The sequence below is a fragment of the Leptonotus elevatus genome, chromosome 6, assembly GCF_054856555.1.
Source record: "Leptonotus elevatus isolate MCC_2025b chromosome 6, RoL_Lele_1.0, whole genome shotgun sequence".
Lineage (NCBI taxonomy): Eukaryota > Metazoa > Chordata > Actinopteri > Syngnathiformes > Syngnathidae > Leptonotus > Leptonotus elevatus.
This window is the reverse complement of record NC_141244.1, coordinates 19,636,701-19,661,461: the sequence shown is the minus strand read 5'-3', so window position 1 is coordinate 19,661,461 and position 24,761 is coordinate 19,636,701. Positions and strand designations below refer to the sequence as shown.

Genomic DNA, 24,761 nt, shown 5'->3' with positions numbered 1-24,761 from the left:
GACCGGAAACTTCCATATTGTTTCTCCCAGAAGTGGCAAAGTATCAAAAGTGTACGACAGCGTTCCTCCTTTTAATGGTCGGTACGTGTTTTGTTGAGAAAGGCAGATTGCAACTACGATGTTTGTCCAAATGGACTTGCCGTACAACTTCCGTTCTGATAGCTCCCAGAGTTCATACCATTTTAGTGCTTTCGATATCGTCCATATCGTATTTTCTCTCAGGAAGTGGAAACTTGTTTGGTAAGTTGAACGTGTACAAAGGGATTCGTTACAATAATGGGCGATACTTTTTTTTTTTAAAAGTTGGAATGAACGGCATTTAAAATCGTTTTTCGCGAATTTGTAGCTGCACAACTGGTTGCAACCATGTAGTTTCTCATGTCTTACCTAGTTCTGGAATCCATAACCATAACTTTTACCAGGGATACGTACATTGTATGTTTTTTTTTATTTCATTGGAGACTAAAGTGTCACGCTAGAAGGGTCAATAAAAGGTCTGTGATCAATAACGAGATATAATTCCGTTTACTGTTTTCGCCAAAATGTAGCGAGGAAGCTTCCGTCCATTACAGTTTGTCCAAGTGGCTCGTCGTACAGCTTACACTTTTGTTTTACTAATCTACTCATTCTAATACTCAAAACAAAAGTGACCGCAAATGAGGCCGGAGCACCGGGACGCGGTCCTTCGGGCGTGCGGCGCTGCCTCGCTACGTGTCGGCGCCAAGATCCAGACGCTGTGGAGCGGCTACGGGGAGATCGTCCGCCTGCACCTGGAGGGCTGCGAGAGGCCATCGGTGGTCGTCAAGCACGTCAAGTTCCCCACCAAGGGAGCCGAACACGCCGCCTCCGACACCGCCGCCCATCGTTCTCACATGAGGAAAGTGAAGTCCTACGAGGTGGAGACCCACTGGTACCAGAACTACGCCGCAAATTCCAAGTGTCGGATACCGGCTTGTCTCACCGCTTGTTCCCACGGAGACGAGATGCTCATCGTGCTGGAAGACCTGGATGTGGCTGGTTATGACCAAAGAAGGTACCGTTTGACATTTTATGCGTTTTTCACAATTGAGTGGTTGCGTAGAGACTGAGCCCTCTCACAAGTGGCCCAAGTAATTCTTCTTCTTTTTTTTAAATCTAAATGAAGCCATGGGCAAGCCTTTAAATTTGGAAATTGGATGGTCAAAATGCTAGTAATTTGCAAAAATAACACCTAGTTTTCACCTCTAGCTGACATTTTGACACGATGGTCTGTAAAAACATCAACAAATAAAATGTAGGAAACACTTGTGGAATTTACACCCCATGATCCAGTACTCAGTATTATTTTGTTTTGTAGAATGTAGTTACAGAAAAAATATAACGTAGTAAACAATTGCAGATTTTGCACTGTGGCCTGGATTTCTTTATTGTATTTTTTCATACAAATGTATAGTATTAAATTGAATAAAATTGGAGGTTTTCTACCAAATGCAGTGTTTTGCTAAATAAGATGTTTTTGTTGTCCTTACAGAACCAGCGTGAAAGATTATGAGATGAGGGCGTGCCTCAGCTGGCTAGCCCACTTCCACGCTCACTTCCTGGGCGTAGTCCCACAGGGCTTGTGGCCAGTGGGCACCTACTGGCACTTGCAGACACGCCCGGATGAGCTGGAGGCCATGGACGACGCCAGGCTGAAGGCGGCGGCTGGCGCCGTGGACGAGGCCCTTAACAGCTGCCACTTTCTTACCATTGTGCATGGTGATGCCAAGCTGGCTAACTTCTGCTTCTCTCCCGACGGACGAGATGTGGCGGCCGTGGACTTTCAGTATGTGGGCGGTGGATGTGGGATGAAAGATGTGGCATACTTCCTGGGCAGCTGCCTTGAAGAAAGGGAATGTGACAAGAAGGTGCCAGGCCTGCTGGACCACTACTTTTCTGAGTTAAAGCGTGCGGTGAACACCCAGGTGGACTTTGCGGCACTGGAGGAAGAGTGGAGGGAGATGTTCGCCTTTGCATGGACAGATTTCCGCCGCTTTCTGCTGGGGTGGATGCCAGGACATTGGAAGATCGACCGTTACAACAAGAGGCTGGCTGACGAGGTTCTGCGCAAGCTCAAGCTTTGAATGTGAAGAAGACATCAACTTGAATCTTTTTATAGATACACTTCATCACACAACAAGTTTGGATTATTCGGCTTTTGGGCCCAGTTTCACAAAAGCCCAATGTTTCGAATAATGGCAAGTAGACGGAGATTATTTCAACACCTGCGTTCACTTCCAGATTGGAAAATAAATAAGACTTTAGAGATGCATGTTCTTTGAATGCAAGTGAATGATGCAAAATAAAAAATCATGTGAATGAATGTCTGAAATTTGTATTATAAAAATGTCTGACCCAATCAGTTACATCCAAGTATGTTCCAAAAGTTGCAGTTTTGATTAAAAAAAAACCGTACATACATAGTAACATTTTGATGTGAATATATGGCTGAAATGTCAGACCTAAAAAACAAAAAAAAAACAACAACGATACGTTAAAAACATGCACCCATGTCGTATTTTACACCGATGGCGCGCCATTTCTACGTCATCAGGTCGCAAATTTTTGACGTCACATTGACTTCGGCAGCGACGACAACAACAACAAGGTCTGCGTAAACCGAAAATAGAAGACGGCGACATTTCTCCATCAAGACATTTAAACAGGTACACATGGAAAAGCCATCACCACATTGAAGTCGCTTTTGCCTTTTTAATCGCGCTGTCAAAGCCGCAAGTCGCCGGTAGAGAGTCGGGACAGGAGCCGAGCTATTTTGCTAGCCACCTAGCTAACAGCGATAGCTGCCGAGCTAAGCTAACGCTGGTAAACATTACAGTTGAATACTACTGTACGGTATGTGTTTTGAACTCTTATCGTCAGATTACTACCATCCAGTTTCGCATTCAACTTACTTGATCCCAATATTGTTAATATATCCTTTTGTCACTTGGACACACATAGGAAGAGATCTGCATGACGTTGTAAAGTCTTTCATGGAGCGTCTTGTCTGTTTGAACTTTATTTAACAAGATACAAATCCATTGAGATCAAGATGTTTTTGACAAGAATAACCTGACCAAGAGGGCAACAGCACACGCCATACGCACAGTTACAAAGAAGTGACAGTACAGAGTAAAACAGTGTTTTTGAGGTGCAATGATGTTTTCACCTTAAATTCCAGAATAAAGCAGCACCCTCAGGGATGATGTAGAAGAGCAAGCATCCTCCAGTGAGGTGTTGACGGGAGCTTCCTCATCAGTGGGTCGCCGAATCCCCCTTGACCTTTGCCGACTCTACGACGATGAGCAATGGAGTCGGGGGCAGCAGACACCTCGATCACCCTGGTCATCAAGGCCTCCGACCAGAAGCATGACGACTGCACCATTAACTGCTTCCTGAGCTGGACGGTGGAGAAGCTTAAGAGTCACATCACCACCGTTTACCCCAGTAAGCCTGTGAGTCACGCTCAGACGTCTCTGTCATGGCTTCATGAAATGTATGTTTGGTATTGGATGTTTCAGAATGATGTTATGCTTGGAAAGTTGTAAGTTGATAAAAAAATAAAAATAAACATGAAATTTCCGACATAAATCAAGAGGGACTGGCTAAGTAAATGACTTTTCTGTTCGGACTAATCAGCGAGAGCATCTGTTATAAAAACTGGCAAACAAATCATGTGAGTGACTCGCTGTGGCATCCGCATATAGGACAAGCTCAAAGAAAAATGTGATTATCTGGCAAAGCAATCCCAAACAAAATGTTTTTGACATCTTTCGTTTCAGGTCAATGGTAGTGAATTACTTTTCTACCACTGACATGCATTCTGGTGTCTGCTGTTTACAAACATTCTAAAATAGTCTTATCGGAAATTTCCTCAATGTTTTCTGCAGCACTCCAAAGATCAGCGGTTGGTGTACTTGGGGAAGCTCCTGCAGGACCACCTCCAGCTCAGAGACGTGCTGCGACAGGTACATGTTCACCACAGCAGGACCCCAGATGAGCAAATTTGGTGATTTCAGAATCGAGAAATGGTGGCGCACTGTGGACTGCCAGCCCGGAAAGATGTAGGAAGTCTGCCATTTTAGGGTCAATTTGGTCATTTCCAGTGGTCCTTCAAAAATTTGTCATTTTTTAAAACTTTTTATTTTAAATTTTTTTTAAATTTTTTTAATATATTTAAAAAGCTGCACTCGTACTGGATAAACACTTACATAATATTACTATATTTTATTAATACCATAACAGCTTCACAAAAATCTACCAAACAAGTGAGGCATAATTTAAATCAGTAATTCTTCAATCATATTACAACAATTATGCAAACAAATGTTTGGCTTTATCACTTCAACTTCATAAAACAATGATCTCTAATCATGTGGATTGCACCTCTTAAAGTGGAAGTTAACCTTAAACATTTCTTGACAATAGTACGTGATATGTGACCTCCTTAGTATAAACATGACATTCTGATTAATATTGCATTTTTGGAGTAAGAGTTATGAAGGAGACGTTTTTATCCGTCTTAGGGGGCGGCCATTTTGACACTTGCTGTCGACGGAAGATGACATCACAGTTGCTCAGGGCTCAGGCAACGACCAATCACAGCTCACCTGTTTTCCGAAGCTGCACTGTGATTGGTTGTTACATTGTGATGTCAATTTGAATTTGAGTTATTAATAACAATATCCTAACCCCCAAACCTTTTGTCTTTTTTGACGTGTCCATGTCAATCATATGGACGAGCAGCATGACGAGTATCACATGGTGCATCTGGTGTGCAACTCACGCTCCCACCCGGACTCCCCTCCACCCCGCAGCGTCTCCGCAGTCAACACCAGTGTGAGTACAAAACCGCCACCTCAACCGCTGTGTGCCTTCTCGTCTCCTTCACATGCCAGCTTCTGATTGGTCCTCTCGCCTTTTGTTAGAGTTCCGAAACTGCAAGGTCAGCACTTTTTGAACGTCCCTCCATCTCGGGAGGTCCTGGTGGTCTCAGGCATCGAGGTGGCACCGTCAGCTTGAACCCTCAGAGCTATGCTGGCATCCCTCAATCGTAAGATAACCTCTAACCCTAACCTCATCATTTATTCTTTGAGGTGACAAGTGTGCTTCTTTTTCGTGATCATATTCACCGTCAGGCCTAATGGAGGAGCTTGGTTGCCTTTGCATGGTGGCCAGATGTTGACGTCCATGCAGATGTTGTGGTGGCAGCAGATGTACTACTACATGCAGTAGTGAGTAGAATATATATATATATATATATTTTTTTGAGAGCTCAGTATTGTTCATTCGGTAATTTTACCGATTCAACATGTCGTCATCATCATTGCTCTCTCTCTTTTTTATTTTTATTTTGTATGTGTGTGTGCGTGAGTGTGTACTCATTAGTTCACCTAAAACCTATTAAAAAATCCCATACCGTTCACCGAAACCGAATACTTCAGAATCCAGCTAGAGTCGTGAGGTTGTCAGGAGACCCGAGGAAGGATCAAAGAAAAGAAAGGAAAGTGAAAATCCAGCACCGACCAGACATCACCTACTACCCACCGGGTTACCAACCAGAGTCTTTCACCAACCCCAGAAACATCTAAATTCCAACAAATTAGGGAGACCTCAAGAGACCAAAGGAGAGACTGAGGAAAGGAAGAGTAGAATATTAAAATTAATTAAATCAGTCTCTCAAAAGTCTTTAATTTAACTTGCCCTGATCCTCACCCCTGAAGGTTGACCTAATAATCACACTCTGAAATTTCAACAGACCTTTTCATGTAAACAATAGACACCAGGATACTTTCAGGTGGCAGAAAAAAGACAAATTAAAAATCAAATCAATCTGTCTTCATTCATCTTTTCTTTGCAGTCAAGCTGCCGTGGTGGCCTCCCAGCCACCCAGCTTCCCCGCTGCCACCTCACAGCCGCCGCCGCCGCCGCCGCCTCCCCAGCCCAACGAAGCCGTGCAGCCCCCGCTGGCGCCCGTCCCGGCCGCCGAGCCCCTGCCGGAGAACCTGGCGCTGCCTCCCGCAGCCAACGCCAACATCCAGATGAACGTACAGGGCGGCGGCGTGCTTAACGAGGACGAGCTCAACCGCGACTGGCTGGACTGGCTTTACACGTTGTTTCGTATCTGCATCCTGCTCAGCTTCGTCTACTTCAACTGCTCCTTTGGCCGCTTCATGGTGGTGGTGGGAGCCATGATGCTGGCCTACCTGTGAGTCACTGGGATTTGGGTGACAGAAGCGGGACACGTGTGGGATTTTTTTTCAAATCTGGAAGACATGGCTCACAGATACATTTTTAGAAATGGGCAGATAAAAGATTTGATGGGTTTCCGTCACTCTACAATTTCTATGCATAACATTAAAATGTAGTCATTTGTAGGGTTAATTTCGTCAACGAAAAAACTAAGCAAAAATCATTTTGTCAACACACATTTTTCACCGGACTTCGACTAGACTAGACTAAAACCCTCATTAATAAACAATAACTGTGATTAAATCAGTATGCATTTTCGTTGACTAATGAAGACGAGACGAAAATGTACTTCTCTTCATAAAACTGGTCTGAAATCTATCGACATTTTAGTTCATGAACAAAAATAAGATGAAAATTATATGATTTTGTAAAATCTTGTCTCTGCTAATCTGTCACTGTGACACACAGTGACCCCCCCCCCCCCTCTCAAATCTGCAGCTAGCGAGTGCAACATGCACAAACACATGGGACAGACAGGAGGTGGATTCACAGTGAACGGTAAAAAATAAATAAAAATAATTATAATGTAACATGAATCCAACGGCTATAACGTTCCAACAATAATGTTAACCCGACCACTAAGCGCTAACTAATGCTGGCCAACATATTAGTTTATAGCATGGAGCCATAGTGGCCACTTGTTGATATATTGTAATTGTGTGTCAAGTAGTTTTTCCATCAAAAAGATTAGAGAAAATTTGATGTGAAAAAGTTTTAGATCTGAAATGTTAAACATTATAAAAAAATATACGGGAGTAAAAGGATTGTCCTGACTAAAACTAGGCTAAAACAGTTTTTGTTGACTACAACGAGATCAATAAAATGTTTTCTTGGACTAAAATAAAGGCTAAAATGCTCGGTTTATAGTCGACTAAATAAAAACGGGATGAGCTTGACTGTTTAAAAACTAACAAGCGTGATTGAAACTGGACTAAAACTGAGACTACATTTAAAAATGGCTGATGAAATTAACACTAGTCCCTAGTAAATAGTAAAAGCTGCCTCAACTAGAAGTTTTTCCTTTTTTTTTTTTAGGCACCAGGTGGGCTGGTTTCCTTTCAGGACGCTGGAGCAGCAGCAGCACCAAGAGCCGCCAAACTATCAGGATCCCGGAGAAGCTCAAGCTCGGGAGGAAGCGGAGATGCAACGGGGCGTACGGGAATTGGTGCGTTTTGACCTCTTTCATATCAACAGAAACGAGGGCTGAGCAATTGATTTTATTAGATGGTTTAGTTTTTATTTGATTCTTTTTGCGCTTTCTGTAGTTCAAATGGGATCTCCCTGAATGTGAGACGCTCACACTAACAACATGGCTGTGAACAGAGAGGCGCTAGTTTACAAAAGGCACGGTCATTGTAGCCAATTTAGCTATTTGGTCGCTATATTTATCCCCTTTTCTGACCTCTTTAGTGAGTATTTTTTCCGAATAGTGACTAGCAAGTTTTACTCCCACTAAAACAAACATATGACAAGAAAGGAGCCTGGCGGAAGGCAATCAGAGAGTGGCGACACCCTCTGCTGACAATGAAGGAGAAGTGCTTTTTAATTGAACTCATTCACTGCCATTGACGGCTATAGACGTCAAAAAATCATTTGAACTATTTCTATTAGTTTCACTTTTTTTCCCCACATTTGTTAACAAGAGTATGAAAACCTAGAAAAAATTTAGAACAGATATCAAATTTGTGATTAATCTTGAGTTAACTACTGAAGTACAGACAATTACATTTTTTTATTGTAATTAATCGCATGACTTCAATAGTTAACTCACGATTAATCACAAATTTGATATCTGTTCTAAATGTACAATAAAAAAAAGTATAGGTTTTCATACTCTTGTTAACAAAAGTGGGGGAAAATGTGAAATTAATAGAAATAGTTCAAATGAATTTTTGATGTCTATACTCGTCAATGGCAGTGAATGAGTTAATATGTGGAAGCTCCCTTTGCTGCATGTAGAAGCACAAAAAATAATTTTTGAGGGTGTTCTAAAATCTGCGCATCATGCAAACAAACAGGAATAAAAAGTACAAATGATTACAATTACAAACTGGAAAGTGGTCACAAGCAAGCAAACAAGACGTGAGGGTTAGTTGAATCCGAATGTTTGTGCGTCTTTAGGAGCGAGTGATGGACGACGGCACGGAGGGAGCCGAGCAAGAGGACCCCGGTTTGATCACTACAACGTGGTCCTTTGTCAGTACCTTCATCACCTCACTTATTCCGGAGGGGTGGCCCCAAAGACCCCCTGTGCCGCGTCCTCGTTAGTCCTTAACAGGCCTCGGGCAGCCTGTAAACTAGTTAACCGTGTACGGATCATGAGGCTTGACAAAGAACTATTTGGAGTCCAAATGTTGCAAATCTAATATCTTTCAAGGTGTGAATGGATGCATTAAAGCTTATTAATTTAATTTAATTTATTTATCTCATTTAAATCAAGGCTATACTTACTCTTTTTTTGGAGAATAAAAAATTTGCGAAGTCTGTTTTGATTTCTTTCTTCTTGTAAGTCCTTTGCTGTCCTGCAGGTGTCAGCATGCGCTCATGTTAAAGGCAAAGAACACAATATTCACGGTGAGGAGAGCAGAGCAGGGATTGGCCAGTGAGTATTGATATTAATTCATATTACACTAATGGTAAGAGCAAAATTAATTACTCAAACCTTTGTACTATGTGTGTTTGATTAGAAAATAAATGTTTTCATCCTAAAGTGCACTAAATGATAACAGTCTTGTATGACGTGCAATGACACTTCAGTCCTCTAGATGGCAGTAACTTGCATTAGAATTCTCGCCTGCGCGTGCGCAAAGGCATTTTCTGTGCTATTCAGCACTGCCACCGTAGTTACATTAGTAACTGTCATTTATTTCAACTGTGTCGTTTTATTTCAAACGTATTTTGGTGTGAATGTCTCATTTTTATCACAATACACATACATGTTTCATCGTTTAAAAATGAATTTTCCAGTTGTTGGAAGTACAGTATGCCCACTCAGGACTGGTTCAAAGTTTCATGATGAACCATCCATCTATCCATTAATACGAAAAGCCTTAATTTTTTAAAATTCATTTTAATCTCAAATTTCCAGTTTAAGGGAAGCAAAACAGGCATTTGAGGCTGAGAGCTATGACCTGCATGCCAGAAGTTCCTAAGGACTTTAATCTATTGCATGATATTTTATGTTTAAGTTTGCTCAGTGACTATGGTAAATTTTCAAGATCAATGACAAGTTATGTGGCTGTAAAAAAATAAAAAATGGAGAAAATTATTAATTTTGCCCTTGTTTTATTGGTTGCAAAATCCAGTGTGACATCTTACCCTGTATAGTGTGACAACCTACCCATTGGTGGGGCAACATGTCACATGTTCACTCCTTCTATATGATGGCATATAACTCTGCACTCTGTGAAAATGATATGAATACAAAAAATATACCTAAGATTTTGGTATTTCATCTGGTATACATTTTGTTTATGATGTATTGATTCCAAGAAATACATAAAAGTAAAAAAAAGTCATACAACTAGCCCGGTCTTCACTACATGAATAAATACATACTCAATATATGCAGTACTGTATATGTGCAAGTGAGTGAACAGCATCAGGAATTGTCAGCACTATTAAATGTAGCAAAAGTTATTTATACATGTTTTTATTTTATTTTTAAATCTATAAATATATGCAACTGAGAATAAAAAACTTTGGAAAATTACAACTGTACGAATATATAAATATATGTACAGAAAAAGATAGCGACAGCTGCAAGAATAGTCAGCAGTATTGTTTTTAGCAAAACCACTGATGTCAGTAAAAAAAAAGTGTTTAAGCAGTTGAGAATGAAAAAAAAAAAAACCCAACACAATGGAGTGATAACTGTCATGAATAAATAGAAGTGTGTGTGAACAGTAGCAAGAATAGTCAGCAGCATTGCATGTAGCTAAACACATTGATACAGGGCGTACTATAAATACATATTTGAATGAGCATAAAAAAAAAAAGGAGTCAGCAGCATTGTATTTTACAAATTAATAACTTTTTTTTTTTTTTCAAGTAACAACAAAATGCATTTAACACCAATAATGAACCTTTTGAGCTGATAACTAATCATATCTATTTTAATGTCAGATGCGAATGTACAAAGAAAGCAAGAACAGACAGCAGCATTAAACGACATGACGCTATGCACTTCAGACGAGTCCTCTGAAACGTCCTAATGCAATCAGCATGGATTTTTGTGTAGCGGGCTCAATTAATTATGCATGACATGGGCTTGACGGACGTTTGATTTGGTTACGTCCCTTCTCCGCCCGCGAGCCGTCGATCCAATCGGGTTAGGATCGTAAGCACCCCACCTGTCCCCCCCCCCCCCCCCCCCCGCTCACCCCTCTGCCTCCCATCGCTCCTTATCTGAGCTGAGGTTTGTTTTAAGAGTGTTTGGATGCTTGTAGGACGTTTCATCATTGTAATAAGTTGTTGTTATGCAGCCGGTTTCCCTCCGGTCGAACCTTGTCTTTAGAGGACATACTCACTGTGTGTGTGTGTGACAGTTTGCAGAGTTTCTTGAGGTCACACAAGCACTAATAATAATAATAATAATAATAATAATAATAATAATAATAATGATAGTATTTAGTCTACTGATTGCATAGCAAAATGAATTTGAATATTGCTTTATATTGTCATTTTTCTTTTGCAAATTAATGAAATCAATTGACTGATTGATATATTAGGTACACAGTTCAGTTCAAGAGCTGTATGAAGCATTTTTCAAATGGATTATGTTCATTTTTTTTATGTTGACGAATTTAGGTTACTCAAAGAAAATTCAATCGCAACACAGAAATATATATTTTTTTGTTAATCTTATTTCACATATTAAAAAAAAAAAATACTTATGACACATTTCTAAAAGTTTAAACAAAATCAAGAATTTAGACTCATAGCAAATTCAGTCGACGCCAACCAGTGTGCATCTTCCCGAAAATCAGTTTATAAATGTAAATATTTTTAAGCTTTTTATGCTAAACGCGTTACGGCGACGTTCCGTTTAAATTCCGTGTCCACTTCCTGTCTAGTTCGCGTTTCATCACAAATATTTCACTCGTCCTTGAAGCACTTTGGTGTCGTCCAAGCTTTTGAAAGCACTTTGCCGCTAAATGCTCGCAGACACGCCATCCATCACCCGGCCTGCTCTTAACCTATTAGCATATTGTTAGCAAGATGGCCGCCGCCCGCCAGCGCTCCCGGACTGACCTGTTAGCTCGTCCCGTAGCCACCGCTAAAAGCCCGAGTGGAGGAAAATGGGCCAAAATGCTAAAGTACCCACACTCTATACATATGGCGCGAGTATGTCGTGCAAAAAAAGTAACTTCAATTTGTATACTTAAAGTAATGTAAAAAATTAAAGAAAAAATTAATGTACCGTATTTTTCAGATTATATTAAATAACACCTGTCCTGAGACTTGTACTCAGGTGCTGGAAATGCAAGAAAAGCATCCGGGTATTTCGTCCGTTCTTGGTTTATTCGTACTCTTAATTGGAACAGCACTTGGGCGGTGACTGATTTTGTTTTACAAGATCACAAGGACGTAAGAACGGACAAAAGCACCAATTGAGAAACAGCCTCAGTTCGTCAGGCCGTGCGTGATGGCGGCGGAGGCGTCACCGTTCTGTCCGCCCGCCGTCTAATCCAATCACAGGCGAGTTTGAAGTTATTTTTCCGCCGATGCCCATCGGCACGTGACACTAATGAAAGGCATGTGTATAATATTTGTTTGTTATTTTTGTTATTTTCATGTATTTTTTATTTTTATTTTGATGTATTCATTTCGTTTTTATTTATTTTAACATTTAATTTATTTATTTGCCTCATCTATCAACATTTTTATTTTTTTGTTTCATTTATTTCACAATAGAAAATGGCACACTTTATTTTTATTTATTTTTTAGCATTTAATATACATTTTTGCCTCATCTATCAACATTTGTAAATTTTGTTTCATTTATTTCACAAGTAATAGAAAATGGCACACTTTATTTATATATTTTTTAGTGTTCTTTACTTTTTTAATTGTTTGCCTATTTCTCTGTAGAATTTGAATTTTCTACCTAATTTAATATACACATTTGCCACTTATTTACATATTCTTCTGTGCTTAAGTTATTTATATTATACATGTGTTAATGTACTTTTATGTTCATGTGTCTAATTTTTAGGCGAGCAATATTTGATTCTACCCGTGCTGTTTTATTTTCATTTTGAGTCTTAACTCCATAGAAACCTTCCCCTCCATTTTATATTATCAAAAAAATCCTGTGTATATTTGATTATTTAAATTTTTTTTCCTATTTGAATTGAACTAAAATGACCAGTCTTCTTTTTTATTTATTTTTTATATGCATTTAATAAAACAATCTGCCACCAGAGTGTGCTGTAGAATCACTATAATATTTTCAGCGTTAACTATATCAGACTAAAATTACAACAACACTATAATATACTATAAACAGTGACTGTGTAATTTATATAGTCATTATAACCTCATAACTTTAATAATGAAATTTGATGCATTTTCAAATAATAATAAATAGATATGTTCATTACGTGATGTGCAAATGAAAAGAGAAAAAAAGTCAGCACTTGGGTGGTGATATATATTTCTCAAGTTTGACAAATAACTTTTTTCAAGGTGATACATTAGACATTTTCAGACAACAAAATAAATATATTGCACTTAAAAAAACAAAACAAAGTCAACAAAACGCAAGATTGTTTGGTGCTCAGATGACAACAGATAAACAAGTGTGTCATTTGTACATTTTACATTCATTGAAACCAAATAAATATTCAGCTGGCCTGGACAAGGAAAAATGGTTTATGTACACATTCATACCCGCCATCACAACATGTTGAGGATATAAAAATTGTATATTAGAAATGAAGGAAGACATTCTTGAATTGAAAATATGATTTCATCAAATTTGAGTTTAAAAAAAGTCTCAATTGTGAGGAGAGTCGTCTTAAATGAGGTTACCTTTTAGCTAAGTGATGTTTCCAGTATAATGCAACATTTGGACGCCAAAGTGAATACCTCTTGTGGATGGTTAGAATCTACAGACCCAAGTTGTTCAAATGCCACTTTTTCAAAACTGAAAACTGAAAGAAAACAAACGTCTGCCAGCACGCCTGAACTTAATTTGGGGTTCATCAAGGTTACTTTTGACTCCCATTTAACATGAGTTTGAATGTGACTGGTTCAGTCTGGCCAAAGTCAAATCCAGTTATAAAAGGGTGTGCACACTTGTGCAACCATATTATGTATCTCGTTAGTTTTACTTTTCCTCACCAAAAAGATTAAAGAACATTTCCATCTAGTATTTTTTTCCCCCTTGGTCTCATTTTTGTTATATCACAAAAACAGGTATTTGAACAAGGGGTGTGTAGACTTTTTATACCCACTGTACTCCAAATCAAATAAGTGATAAATAATGACATAAGAAGCATTGATGACAATTTCCAGGAAGACTAAAACATTTTTCTTATCCCTTTCAACTAAAAAAACAAAATGCTCCCAGTTAGCTTATGCTAACATGCTAACAAACAGGAAGTTTACTTTGTTGTTTTTAACATGAAAGTCAACAACTCAAAGTGAAACTTTTTTTTTTTTTTTTAATTATTCAGTCCAGCATGCGTGCTAGCGTTTGTTTGTCTCTATAGTGAGCCAATGTAGCGCTTCCGTCCATCCCTTACATACTATCAGTCGACTTTTGACAGTACACGTGTTTGGAACCACGTGGTCTCGTTTCTGTCAAATGTTGCCGGCAGCCTCCCGACTCCCAACAACGGGTCCAAACCAATCAGGTTGAAGGTTTTCGTCGTCTTTTTCTCGTTTGCCTTTTACGAGATTCCTGAATTCGCTTTTCCGACCTTGGGGGGTTCTTCAAGTGGTCTTAGTTTTCTTAGAGTTGCGGTTTCTTGTTTACAAAGGGCCACAATGAAAAGAAAACAATATAGTACAAGAATAAAGACAATAAAGAATAATAATAATAGTAAAAAGTTGATTTAAATTATTATTAAGTCAATAAAGCCATATTCTGCAAATAATATTTTATTTATTTATTTATTAATTATTTTTATTTAATTTAAATTATTAACTTTTTTTATCATATTCTACAAATGATTTATTTTATTATTATTGTAGTATAATTATTCTTGTGTGGTTCACTGTGGTCCTTTGCATAATGTTGCATCATGTCTGCAAACACCCAAGCTCGATTCACTGTTGCCGTGGCGACGCACTTTTTTGACAACATGGCTGCCTCCGTTTGCAGGTCCTTGAGCACCAGGATGTTCCATTAGTGGACGTTCTTAACATGTCTCTGTCCTTTCGTAATCGTTTTCCAGGTGATCTATTTACACAAGATGATAGTGAGGCGGTCCGAGGTTCGAGGAGTGGGCGTGACCGAGTCATACGAAGGGCGTCATGACGGCGGAGGAGTGGCGCAGGCCCTGGATGGCGGCGTAGGGCCCCTGCTGGAAGTAGTGGTGGTATCGCGGCATGTGGAAGGACGGGAAGGACGGGCCGCCGGCCTGCAGGGCGCCGGGCGCCAGGGGCACGCCCAGACGACCGTAGTGGGGCAGCGAGCCCTGGATGGGGTGCGGCAGGGAGCCGGCTCCGCCCGCCCCCATGGCCGACAGCGACGGAGGGTGCTGGAAGCTCGAAAAGCCCGCCGACGTGCCGCCGCTCACCCAGGAGCTCAGCGACAGGTTGTCCGAGGCCGAGAACGCCGAGCCTGCGCGCATCCAAACGTCAGGTACGATTCACTTTGAGCATGTGAGAATTAGCTGGGGTAACGAGCCACATGCTGCGTCGCCAGACATTAGCAGCCTGCTGTGGTAAATGTGAGTAGTCACCTCTGGCGTGTGGCGGGTGTCCGTCGTCCGGCATGTGGTCGTCGTCGCCGGCGTATGTTCTGATGGGCGAGCGGGCGTACGAGTGCTTGTGGATCAGATTCTCCACACTTTCCCTGCAGCAGAAGTCCAAGAGCAACAGCCCGAAATAAATCTCCTTGTTTTGCAACGCTCACCACAGCACCTATATACGTATATATTAGGGGTGCGCATCTCTCAAATCAAAAATAATTTGACACGTATCTCGATACGTCGATTTAAGGACGGTTCGATTCAGTGATTCGGTTTTGATGCCAATTTTTTTCTTGTCATTTTACGTACATGAAAATTAATTTTTTCAGTTTCAACCCACCTAAAAAGACAGTGACACCTAGTGGGGAGGAGGCAGGAATGTGAGGACTGATGGGTTGTCCAAGCGACGCCCCGATTTCTTAGTTGAGAACAAGAGGACAGGGGGGGGGGGGGGAAATAACACCTCCAAAATATGCTTCTATGGTGGGATTTTGGGAAATAAACACACCAAAACTCAAAGCGTAAAATATATTACAATGAAATGGTGGACGGGTGTCGACTGAGGGAGGGAAAAAATCCAAATATTATGAAAATAAAATTGTTTATTTTGTAGGAAAACAGTCAGTCTTACAATATTAAAGAAATATTTTTTCAAGTCCTAATTTTACGAGAATCAAGTCATAATCTGAAAGAAATAAAGTTATAATATGGGGGGGGTGGTTATCTTGTGAGTGATTAAGTCACAATTTAGTAGGGCTGGGTATCGATTCTAATTTCCTCAATCGATTCGATTTCGATTACCAAGAGTTCAGTTCGATTCGATTCAGCTTTTCCACCCGATTCGAGTCACTTCAATTCTTCTTAAATATCAAGGACATGATAAAAACTCCACAAACATTCAATTCAAATTCTAATTCAATAATTGTAAATATAAATTAAAAATATACTGAATTGACTTAAAGTACAATAAGTCAGGTATTAAACAACAACAACAACAATAATAATAATAATAATAATAATAATAATAATAATAATAATAATAATAATAATAATAATAATAATAATAAATTGTATTTATAGGCGCCTTCCTGGACACTCAAAGTCACCTTTCAAATACAGTTAAAAACATACAAATACAATGTTAAGAACAACATAAAATAAAAAATTATTCAAAAAATTTAAGAAAATACTTTTAAATTCATGTGAACAATACATTTCAAGAAAACAGTAAATAAATATATCATTTGGCCTATTTTGTTATGAATTTATGGGGGAAAAAAGATATTAAAATAATCGATTCATGGGCTTATGAATCAATATCAGGCTCGAAAAGGAAAATCGATTCGATATCGATTATTCGATTTTTTTAAACCCAGCCCATAAAAAATCCTAATCTGAACGAAAATCTTTTTATTTGATATTTTACAAGAAAATGTATGTTACGACAATCAAACTGAATTGGATCTTTACGCAGTTACGATGACACAACTCTTTCTTTTAGAACACGGTTTACTTTCACGCAAACATGCTTGTTATGCCATTTGTCTTCTTTTTTTTTTTTTTTACAAACTTTCATTACTTCCTTGTGGTGACATCATCCATATCATAATCAAATCTGACATTGTTTTGTTTGTAACACTTATTTCTGTGTACCCTCTACACCCCCGAAGTGCATTAGCTCATTTGAGTCTTGTCACGCTGCACTTGTCAAGCCCAGTGACACAAATTGTTTGCGTGTGCGTGTGGGTGTGTGCGTGGGTGTGTTTGTGTGTGTGTGTGTGTTGCATGATGCCATCCGTGGGTCCACATTATCCCCTCCCCGCTCCCTCCAATCAGGTTAGTAAAGTGCAATATGTGTCAGCAGACCAGTACAAATGTGTGTGTTTTTATCAGGCCGACCCCATGGCAAAATCCCACAATGCCCTGCGGGATGGAGGGGAGGGGGGGCGGGGCCTGCTGGCTTCAATCACTCACAGTCGTCCAATTGGATTAAAGTGTGTTTGAGTGCAGCCGCATGGCGACTGTTGGCTAATCGCATTTTCCCTCTGCAGCTCCCCAAAGATCAATTGATCAGCTCCAATTCACAGCCCTCAAATACACTCTGACACCACCTCCAAGTGTGTGTGGGTAGAAAAAGTCTACACACCCTTCTCCAAATGCCAGATTATGTCATAAAACACTTTAAAACTTTTACCACCATTAATGTGGCCTATAATAACCTCATTGGGGAAAAGAGAGTGGAAGTATAAACAAACAACTGAGATGTATTTGCATAAGTGTGCACACCCCCATAACTCAAAATGTGTCCGTTTCAGAATGAACCAATCATATTGAAACTCATGTTAAATGGGAGTCAGCACACACCTGCCACCATTAAAGTGCCCCTGATTAACCCCAAATAAAGTTCAGATGTTCTAGGAGGCTTTCTGTACCCTTCTCCTGTTTGATATCTGTGAACAGTGAGAGCCATCTGATACCACAGCTCGTGCTATATGTGACAACAACAAAAAAGGTCAGGAAAATAAACGCAAAATGGCATTCCCAGAATTCCCTGTACCTCTCCATGTCCGTCAGCCGCGATGAATCCCGAAATCCTTTGGCGAAAGGGTTACTGTCAATCTTCAGCTTGGTTATCTGAAACACACGCGCACGTTATCTTTCATGTTGAGCCGTGTTTATATATAATACAGAGCCAAACGTAACTTTCACACAGACCACACACACGAAAAAGCAAGGAAGAAGAGGTGGCAAATCCAGGTCCAGAAAGTAAAAATCCTGCCACAGTTTGGCTTTAGCCCCTGATGCTAGCTAGCTAGCTCCCTAAAAGGTAAACAAGCACCATGGGAGCTAGCTAGCTAGCATCAAGGGCTAAAACCAAACTGTGGCAGGATTTTTACTTTCTGGACCTGGATTTGCCGTCTCTGATGAAGATGAAGGTTTTGACAGCGTGAAAGGGGTTAATGAAGGAAAAACTTCATTCTGATAAAAAGAAGGCCAACTTTGTCCCCAGAAAACACTTGACACTCACGCGGGGGTAAATTGACAGGCCGCGTGAAAGGGGCGACTCACCAGCTGGTTCTGGTACGCGGTGACTGCGGTGAAGACGGTTTCCACGAAAACAAACGTGCGGAATTCCTCCGACTTGAAGTTGAGCAGCGAGGCCGTGTGCTCCTTCTTCTTGATGATGTGAACCCGAGGCTGGTACTTGTGCATGGAGTTCAGGATGATCTGAAAGCGCACACGCAATTGAGTCACAGATGACTACAGTGGGCGAACTCCATTTTAGTCATTTTTAGGTATGGTAATTAATAGAGAAAAGGCTTGTCGCTTAAATGAATGATTAAGTGTAGTTCCAATTATGACATTTAATGAATATTGACAATGCCGAGTACTGATACCTCTAGTACTTTTGATATATAAAATTGAAGTTAACAAAAAGACAAACATTGTAAAAAAAAACTTTCTTTCTGTCTTCTTCTTTTTGATTACTGCAGAGGACTAAATGTCATATTTTGTTTGTCTTAAGTATCAGTGGCTTGGTATTGGCAGCCTCCAAAAGTACCTGATACCTAAAAATAAGGCCAGTATTGGCCCCTACCAGCACCTGGCACCGACACTGTGGACTATATTGCACTTTATATTATTGCATTTCCCTGTATTAAGTGTCAGATAAATCACTAAGATATAAATCCATTCGATTTAATTTTAGACATAAAACTTAAAAAAATTGAATATTGGAATTAGCCCACTTTTGTTTGCAGTGGCTCAATTTGCGTTACATACTTTTGTCCAGTTAGTGCCATAATTCATTGGCATTTGTGCTCAGGTGTAATTTTTATTTGTTTGCTTATCAGGGGGACTTTTAATGTTGATCTGAGTTGTAGGTTAACAATGCTCAAATAAAAATTATGGAGGGAAACATCATTTAGCAATACATTTTTAAAAGAAGTAAAACAATGTGCATATGGCTCTTTAACATTTCTAACATTCAATGTATTATGGTAAATATTAAATATTATTACCTCATTAAATCTACGACTGAAACCTTTAAGGTCGACATATATGCTTTGTTTAATATTTTATCTTAATCGTATGTTCTACTTACTGTATCGACATCTTCTCGAAATACAAACACAATGCCAAAAATACAGATCAAAGTTCACTTTAAATATATTTGCATTATTGATAAAAAAAAAAAAAAAACAAGAGTACAAACTGACGTGTCCGTGCTGGTCGAGCTCGTTGTTGGTGAGTTTGACCTTCTCGAAAGAAACCATTTGCTTCGTCAGCTGCTCGCCGCTGAACGGAGAGTCGGGATGTACGTACAACCTGTGGACGCAACACCGCAACGCAGGCGTCACATGCTCGCTCCTGATTGGCCGAGAGCCCACACAAGTAGCCAATCAACACTAGAATTTAGCGGATAAAAAAATAAATCATCAAATTATATGTTGCGCGTTAGGCATTTTTATTGGTCTTTTATAATAAAATAAAAACAGTAAAATATCAGAAGAAATTAAATGAAATATAAAATATTTTTAATTGCATCATTTATTTCGTTTTTTTTTGGGGGGGGGGGGTAATTCTTGTAATTCTATGCACAGTTTACGGCTGACATTTGGGATCGCATATTCGCATTCATTCGACATCCATTGGTATTCAATTTATTGACATTCAATGAAAAAAATAAATTTAACGAATATACATTGCAACTACAATAAATGATGGATTGATATTAAATTGAAATACATTGTTAACAACCAATTGGAAATCAGGAGTTTTGTATGGGTGATTTCTGTTTACGTAATAATTTATTCGGCTCCGCCAGCACAAATAGTTCCGCATATGATGCGTTTATCCCTTAAGGCGTCAACAACAGTTACCAAAAAAATGAAACAAATGAAGCTTGTTTCATTTTCACGGACAACTTTGGACGATTACACCATTCCACGTCACGTAGAGTCCCGCTATTATGTCATTTGGTGAGTGCTCCATGACGAGAAAAAGTCACGCAAGTAGTCCGGAAATACAAAATGAAGCTACGCTGTGGCAAATGTAGTGGTCAGCCGTGTTAGCACGTTGAGCTAGTTTCCGCTCCTGTTTGTTTGTGCGCTTAATGTCTCATTCACATTATCTGACGACCATTACTTTAAATCAAATGTTATTCCAAGAAATGCTCAACTTTGTAACGTAAATATTTTACTAACACGGTAATATTAATTGTTGGTGTGGCGGAGTGATATGTACAGTGAAAAACCCCGCTGCAGTTGTTGACCAATTAAATTGCTTGGTTGGAACTATTTGTTGTATAATGACATTTAGAGCATTAGTCGTAGAAAAGGACATTTTAATCATATACGTCGCGTTATGACGTCATTTGGGAGTGCTCCACGACGATGCTTATATTACCTGGCAGGCAAAGGAGGGTCCGCCTTGCCAGCCACCAGCCACGAAGATCTGTGGTAAGCGTATCTATAGCGCTTGTTGTCCACCGGGACGATGTCCATCAACACGATGTACTTGCACTCCTGCTCCACACCCGAAAAAGACACCCGGATGGTCGGGAACATCCGCCTGCATCACACACACACACACACAAGTTGTATTACTATTATTTTAAAATGATTATGCCATTTATTTTGAGCCGTCTTTCGGGCCTCAAGGTCACATTGCAGTGAGGGGGAAAACATAACACGCAGTATGGAATAGGCAACAAATACTCAGTTTAAATAAATGATCATAAAATCAGAAACGCAATAAAAGTCGCCAACTTTTGTTGTGGTTGAGAAAGGCAGTGCACATGACTCAAGTCTCAATTTGAGATTTAGGCGTGAGAGATAAGCGGTTTAGATAATAGATGGATGGATGTATTATTTAATGTCAATGCAGTATTTTTTAATACGTAAATATTTTAAAAATGTAAAATCATCATGAAAGCATGCACTAAAAGTCCACCTTGTTCATTAAAGTTGTTCTGCAAAAAAAATAAAAATAGTAAGACGCAAATTGTTTTATAAATGATGTAATATTACTATCGTGTTATTTATTAATTGGGGAAATTTTCATATTTATTATTGATAGTCTTTTAGCAAATATAAAAGGTAATTAACTATATTGAATTCACAAAATTGTCATCTATAGAGGACTAAATTGTAAAATGTTGTACTGCAAATTAGTATATCTATAATTATTACATTTTTATCATTATATTAAAATATTGTTTTATTATCATATGAAACTATAATACATTGTTAACTTGACTCATTCCAAATTTGGTAAATTTATTTATTTAATATCGAAATTGTTTTAGTTTTTTGTTTTAATAATTGTAAATCCTACATTATAACCAGAATTGCACTTTTAATGCACGACAACTTACACATTTAATCACTTTGGCAATAAGCCTACTGACCTGGAACTAAGTTTTATTATTATTCATATTTTTTAAATTAATAGAATGATATTATTAGTATTTTATTATTATATCATTTTGAAATTAACGAAATATGTAATGTAACTGTATAAAACTATTTTTGTAAATAACATTTAAATGATAAAAAAGTCAATCACATATTAAATTGTTCATCATTGAAATATCAATAACACGTGCACTAATAGTAGTAAAGTAGTAAAATAATCAATCCGATGTATTTTAAATTGACAGTAGAGAATAAATATAGGCTATTTTGTTTTATTGTTGATATCTTTGCTGTTATTTGATATATTGTAGAACTTTTGTATTTCCATTGAAATAAAAAATGCTTTATAAATTATTATTATTATTATTATTATTATTAATATTATGCTATATATTATGTTATATATTGTTTTATGTTTTACCCACTGTAGCACTTTGAGGTTTGATGTCAAATGTAAAGTGCTTTACAAATGAATGTATTATTATTATTATTATTATTATTATTATTATTATCATTGCTCTAAATGGCAATACATAATTACATAAAAATCTATCTTTTTCGAGCACGTGGCAGGTGCACAGACGCGAGCCAACGTTTTTTGAATGTTATTCCGTCCGTGTGTTTGCAATATTTGGCAGCTAGAATTTTTTTTTCAAGTTTACCTTCCCGACTTGGTGATGATCATCTCGGTGCCGAGGTCGTGGAACTTGTCCCAGAGTTCTTTGGTCTCGAGGCTGCACGAGATGTTGGCCATCTCCTCGCTGCACGGGAGCGGCGGGCTGGTGGGGATGAGGGGCTCTGTGCACGCCCCCGCGGCCGACAGCGGCGCGCTCCCGACCAGCTCTCCCGCCAGCGGCTGCAGGACGTCCAAAGACGAGGAGGAGGAGGATGAAGAGGAGAGGTCCGAGAGAGGCGGCTGGCCGCACGAAGATTTCTCCACGAACTGCTCTGCGAAGGCGAAGGTGAAATTGGAATTCATTAACTAATATTCACATGCACTTGGAGAAGGGAAATTCATCACAACATTGAATTAAGTAATAGTGACAGGTTTGGGTTTCCCCCCCTTAGGGATAAAAATGTAAAGAGTATATAGTAAATATCTTTTTTATTGGATTTAACCAAAAAAAAAGTTTTTGAAGCGTGCAGTATAAAACACACGTTTATTTTAAAACAGAAATCAATCACATTAAATTATTGCCACTCAAAATGATTAATAATTTCAATACAGTTGAACAATTGAAGTGACAATAAAATAATAATAATAAATATAAAAATTATAATAATAATAAAAAAATCTTAAAAACACTTCAACGAGAGTAAGTTATCATTAAATACAATCCTCTTTTTTTTTTTACTCGATAGCTAAAAATAAATACAATAACAGTTATACAAACTGATGAAAGTTGCAATTCAGTAGGCCTATATTCTTATTACAAAACCTAATATGAACAAACACAACAAACAGTATAACGATCATGAATAAAAGTTATTAAATAGGCCTTCTTATGTGTTAACTGAATATAATCGCATACAAAAATAAATACAAGTGGTCATTAAATACAGTACAGAAGTAATACACTAAATAAATAAAAGTACAATGGAAAAATAGATGTATACTTGTATGAATAAAATTGGCAATACACTTTTTTAACGAGAAATTCTGTTTATTGATGATGAATGAGTGATACCTCTATAATATATTGTCATTAAACGTATATCTGAAGATAATTCCATGGAAATAAATAAAAAGCAAAAATACAAATTGTCATCAAATACAGCTTTGATATATGGGGGGGAAAAATAAAGAGCCACTGCAAAATGATCACTTTCTCTCCATTTTGCTATTTATGATAGGTATAAAAAAATAATAATTGATAAACTTTGACAACATAACTCCTATTCTAAATACAAATATTGTCAATGAGCAGAACATTAAAATGGGTCGAAATACCGAAAAGGGTGCAGATTTATTTATTTATTTATTTATTTTAGGTCTCAATTATTTGTACCCACAGCAATATAGTCCGATTTATCGACGCAATGGAAAACCTTCAATAAATACAAATACATATAAATACAAATCAGAATCTATTTTCTCGAACAGAAGTTGTTCTTAAAATAAAGTTTTTACCGATCACGCGTCTTGTTCTGTCAGCGTTGTTCCATTTTTTACGGTTAATATTATTATTATAACATCCTACTTTTTTTTTTTTTTTGCATTTAGCCATTCCACCTTCAAAAATGCCAAGAAAAAAACCCGTATAAACATGACAATGCCCCCCTCCCTATTCTTTTTTGCTTCCCTCTAAGTCTGATTCACGCAAACTTCACAAAAAGTGAAGTTGACGCCAATGGTGTCTTTTTGTGTGTTTAGGCTGCACGTGACGTACCGAGGGGCTTGATGGTGCTGTCGCCGCCGCCGCCGCCGTCCTTGTCCTTGCTGGGCTTGCCGCTGGACATGAGCGCCGCGATGGAGAAGGCGTTGGCCCGCGACGACAGCTGCGGCTTCGGGGAGCTGCTGTACTCCATTTCGCTCCGCAAAAGAAAAAAAACCTCCGCGCAAACTTGACAAGAAGACAGTAATAAATCCCTTGGCTTGATGGAGTTTATAAAGGCCAATGTGGTCGCATGATGGAGGAGAAGAGGAAGAAGAAGAAGAAGAAGAAGAAGGAGGATGAGGAGGGCATCCAGGACTTCCAGGTGACTTCCAGGCCGGTCCGGAGGTGCTTTACAGATCTTTGTGGAAAGCTTGGAGCCAACTTGAGCCCTTTTTTTTCTTCTTCTTCGCTCCAATCATTTTACAGAGGCTGACACGTCACGCTGTCCCACCTCGGTAGCCAATCAGAGGAGGCTTTGTGGGAAGCGCGGAGGAGGAGAAAGACGTCATGGTCAACGCGAGCTGCACGAGAGGAAGTCAGGTCTGCTATCTTCTACTTCTTCTTGGGTAGATCGAAACATATTATTATGTAGTTACAATTCCAGAAGCTTCCTGGTTTTGGAGGGAAGAAAGAAAGAAAGAAAGAAAGAAAGAAATAAAGAAAGAAAGAAAGAAAGAAAGAAAGAAAGAAAGAAAGAAAGAAAGAAAGAAAGAGAGAGAAAAAAGAAATAATATCCCCCAGCAGCCCGTTTTTATCCATCTAATTTGGGG

General features: G+C 38.8%; 3 protein-coding genes across 3 annotated transcripts; 2 read left to right on the top strand and 1 right to left on the bottom strand.

Moving 5' to 3' along the window:
- The first annotated feature begins 101 nt into the window (after positions 1-101).
- Positions 102-2,341, top strand: pkdc (protein kinase-like domain containing). Its single transcript, XM_086078889.1, has 3 exons — positions 102-240; positions 648-1,033; positions 1,511-2,341. Exons 2-3 carry the CDS (start codon positions 657-659, stop codon positions 2,100-2,102), a joined length of 969 nt encoding a protein of 322 aa, XP_085935015.1. The 5' UTR covers positions 102-240; positions 648-656; the 3' UTR covers positions 2,103-2,341.
- Positions 2,342-2,585: 244 nt separating this feature from the next.
- On the top strand, positions 2,586-8,754 carry herpud2 (HERPUD family member 2). Its single transcript, XM_086077351.1, has 9 exons — positions 2,586-2,684; positions 3,200-3,473; positions 3,909-3,986; positions 4,765-4,857; positions 4,947-5,071; positions 5,157-5,252; positions 5,879-6,226; positions 7,306-7,435; positions 8,392-8,754. Exons 2-9 carry the CDS (start codon positions 3,327-3,329, stop codon positions 8,536-8,538), a joined length of 1,164 nt encoding a protein of 387 aa, XP_085933477.1. The 5' UTR covers positions 2,586-2,684; positions 3,200-3,326; the 3' UTR covers positions 8,539-8,754.
- Positions 8,755-13,044: 4,290 nt separating this feature from the next.
- On the bottom strand, positions 13,045-24,334 carry tbx20 (T-box transcription factor 20). The gene is made up of 8 exons (XM_086078276.1): positions 24,004-24,334; positions 22,276-22,561; positions 20,604-20,768; positions 19,415-19,523; positions 18,264-18,422; positions 17,752-17,828; positions 15,186-15,298; positions 13,045-15,064 (listed from the first exon to the last, which is right to left on the bottom strand). The coding sequence occupies exons 1-8, from the start codon at positions 24,140-24,142 to the stop codon at positions 14,739-14,741; spliced, it is 1,374 nt and encodes a 457-aa protein (XP_085934402.1). The 5' UTR covers positions 24,143-24,334; the 3' UTR covers positions 13,045-14,738.
- Positions 24,335-24,761: the final 427 nt, after the last annotated feature.

Excerpts from the sequence above, each read along its gene's own strand:
- pkdc (XM_086078889.1), top strand. The coding sequence starts at position 657 with ATGAGGCCGGAGCACCGGGACGCGGTCCTTCGGGCGTGCGGCGCTGCC. Across the intron at positions 1,034-1,510 it reads GCTGGTTATGACCAAAGAAG|AACCAGCGTGAAAGATTATG; the intron begins GTACCGTTTGAC and ends TTGTCCTTACAG.
- herpud2 (XM_086077351.1), top strand. The coding sequence starts at position 3,327 with ATGGAGTCGGGGGCAGCAGACACCTCGATCACCCTGGTCATCAAGGCC. Across the intron at positions 3,474-3,908 it reads CCGTTTACCCCAGTAAGCCT|CACTCCAAAGATCAGCGGTT; the intron begins GTGAGTCACGCT and ends TGTTTTCTGCAG. Across the intron at positions 3,987-4,764 it reads TCAGAGACGTGCTGCGACAG|CATGACGAGTATCACATGGT; the intron begins GTACATGTTCAC and ends ATGGACGAGCAG.
- tbx20 (XM_086078276.1), bottom strand. The coding sequence starts at position 24,142 with ATGGAGTACAGCAGCTCCCCGAAGCCGCAGCTGTCGTCGCGGGCCAAC. Across the intron at positions 15,299-17,751 it reads CGGCTGACGGACATGGAGAG|GGAAAGTGTGGAGAATCTGA; the intron begins GTACAGGGAATT and ends CTTCTGCTGCAG. Across the intron at positions 15,065-15,185 it reads ACACCCGCCACACGCCAGAG|GCTCGGCGTTCTCGGCCTCG; the intron begins GTGACTACTCAC and ends GGATGCGCGCAG.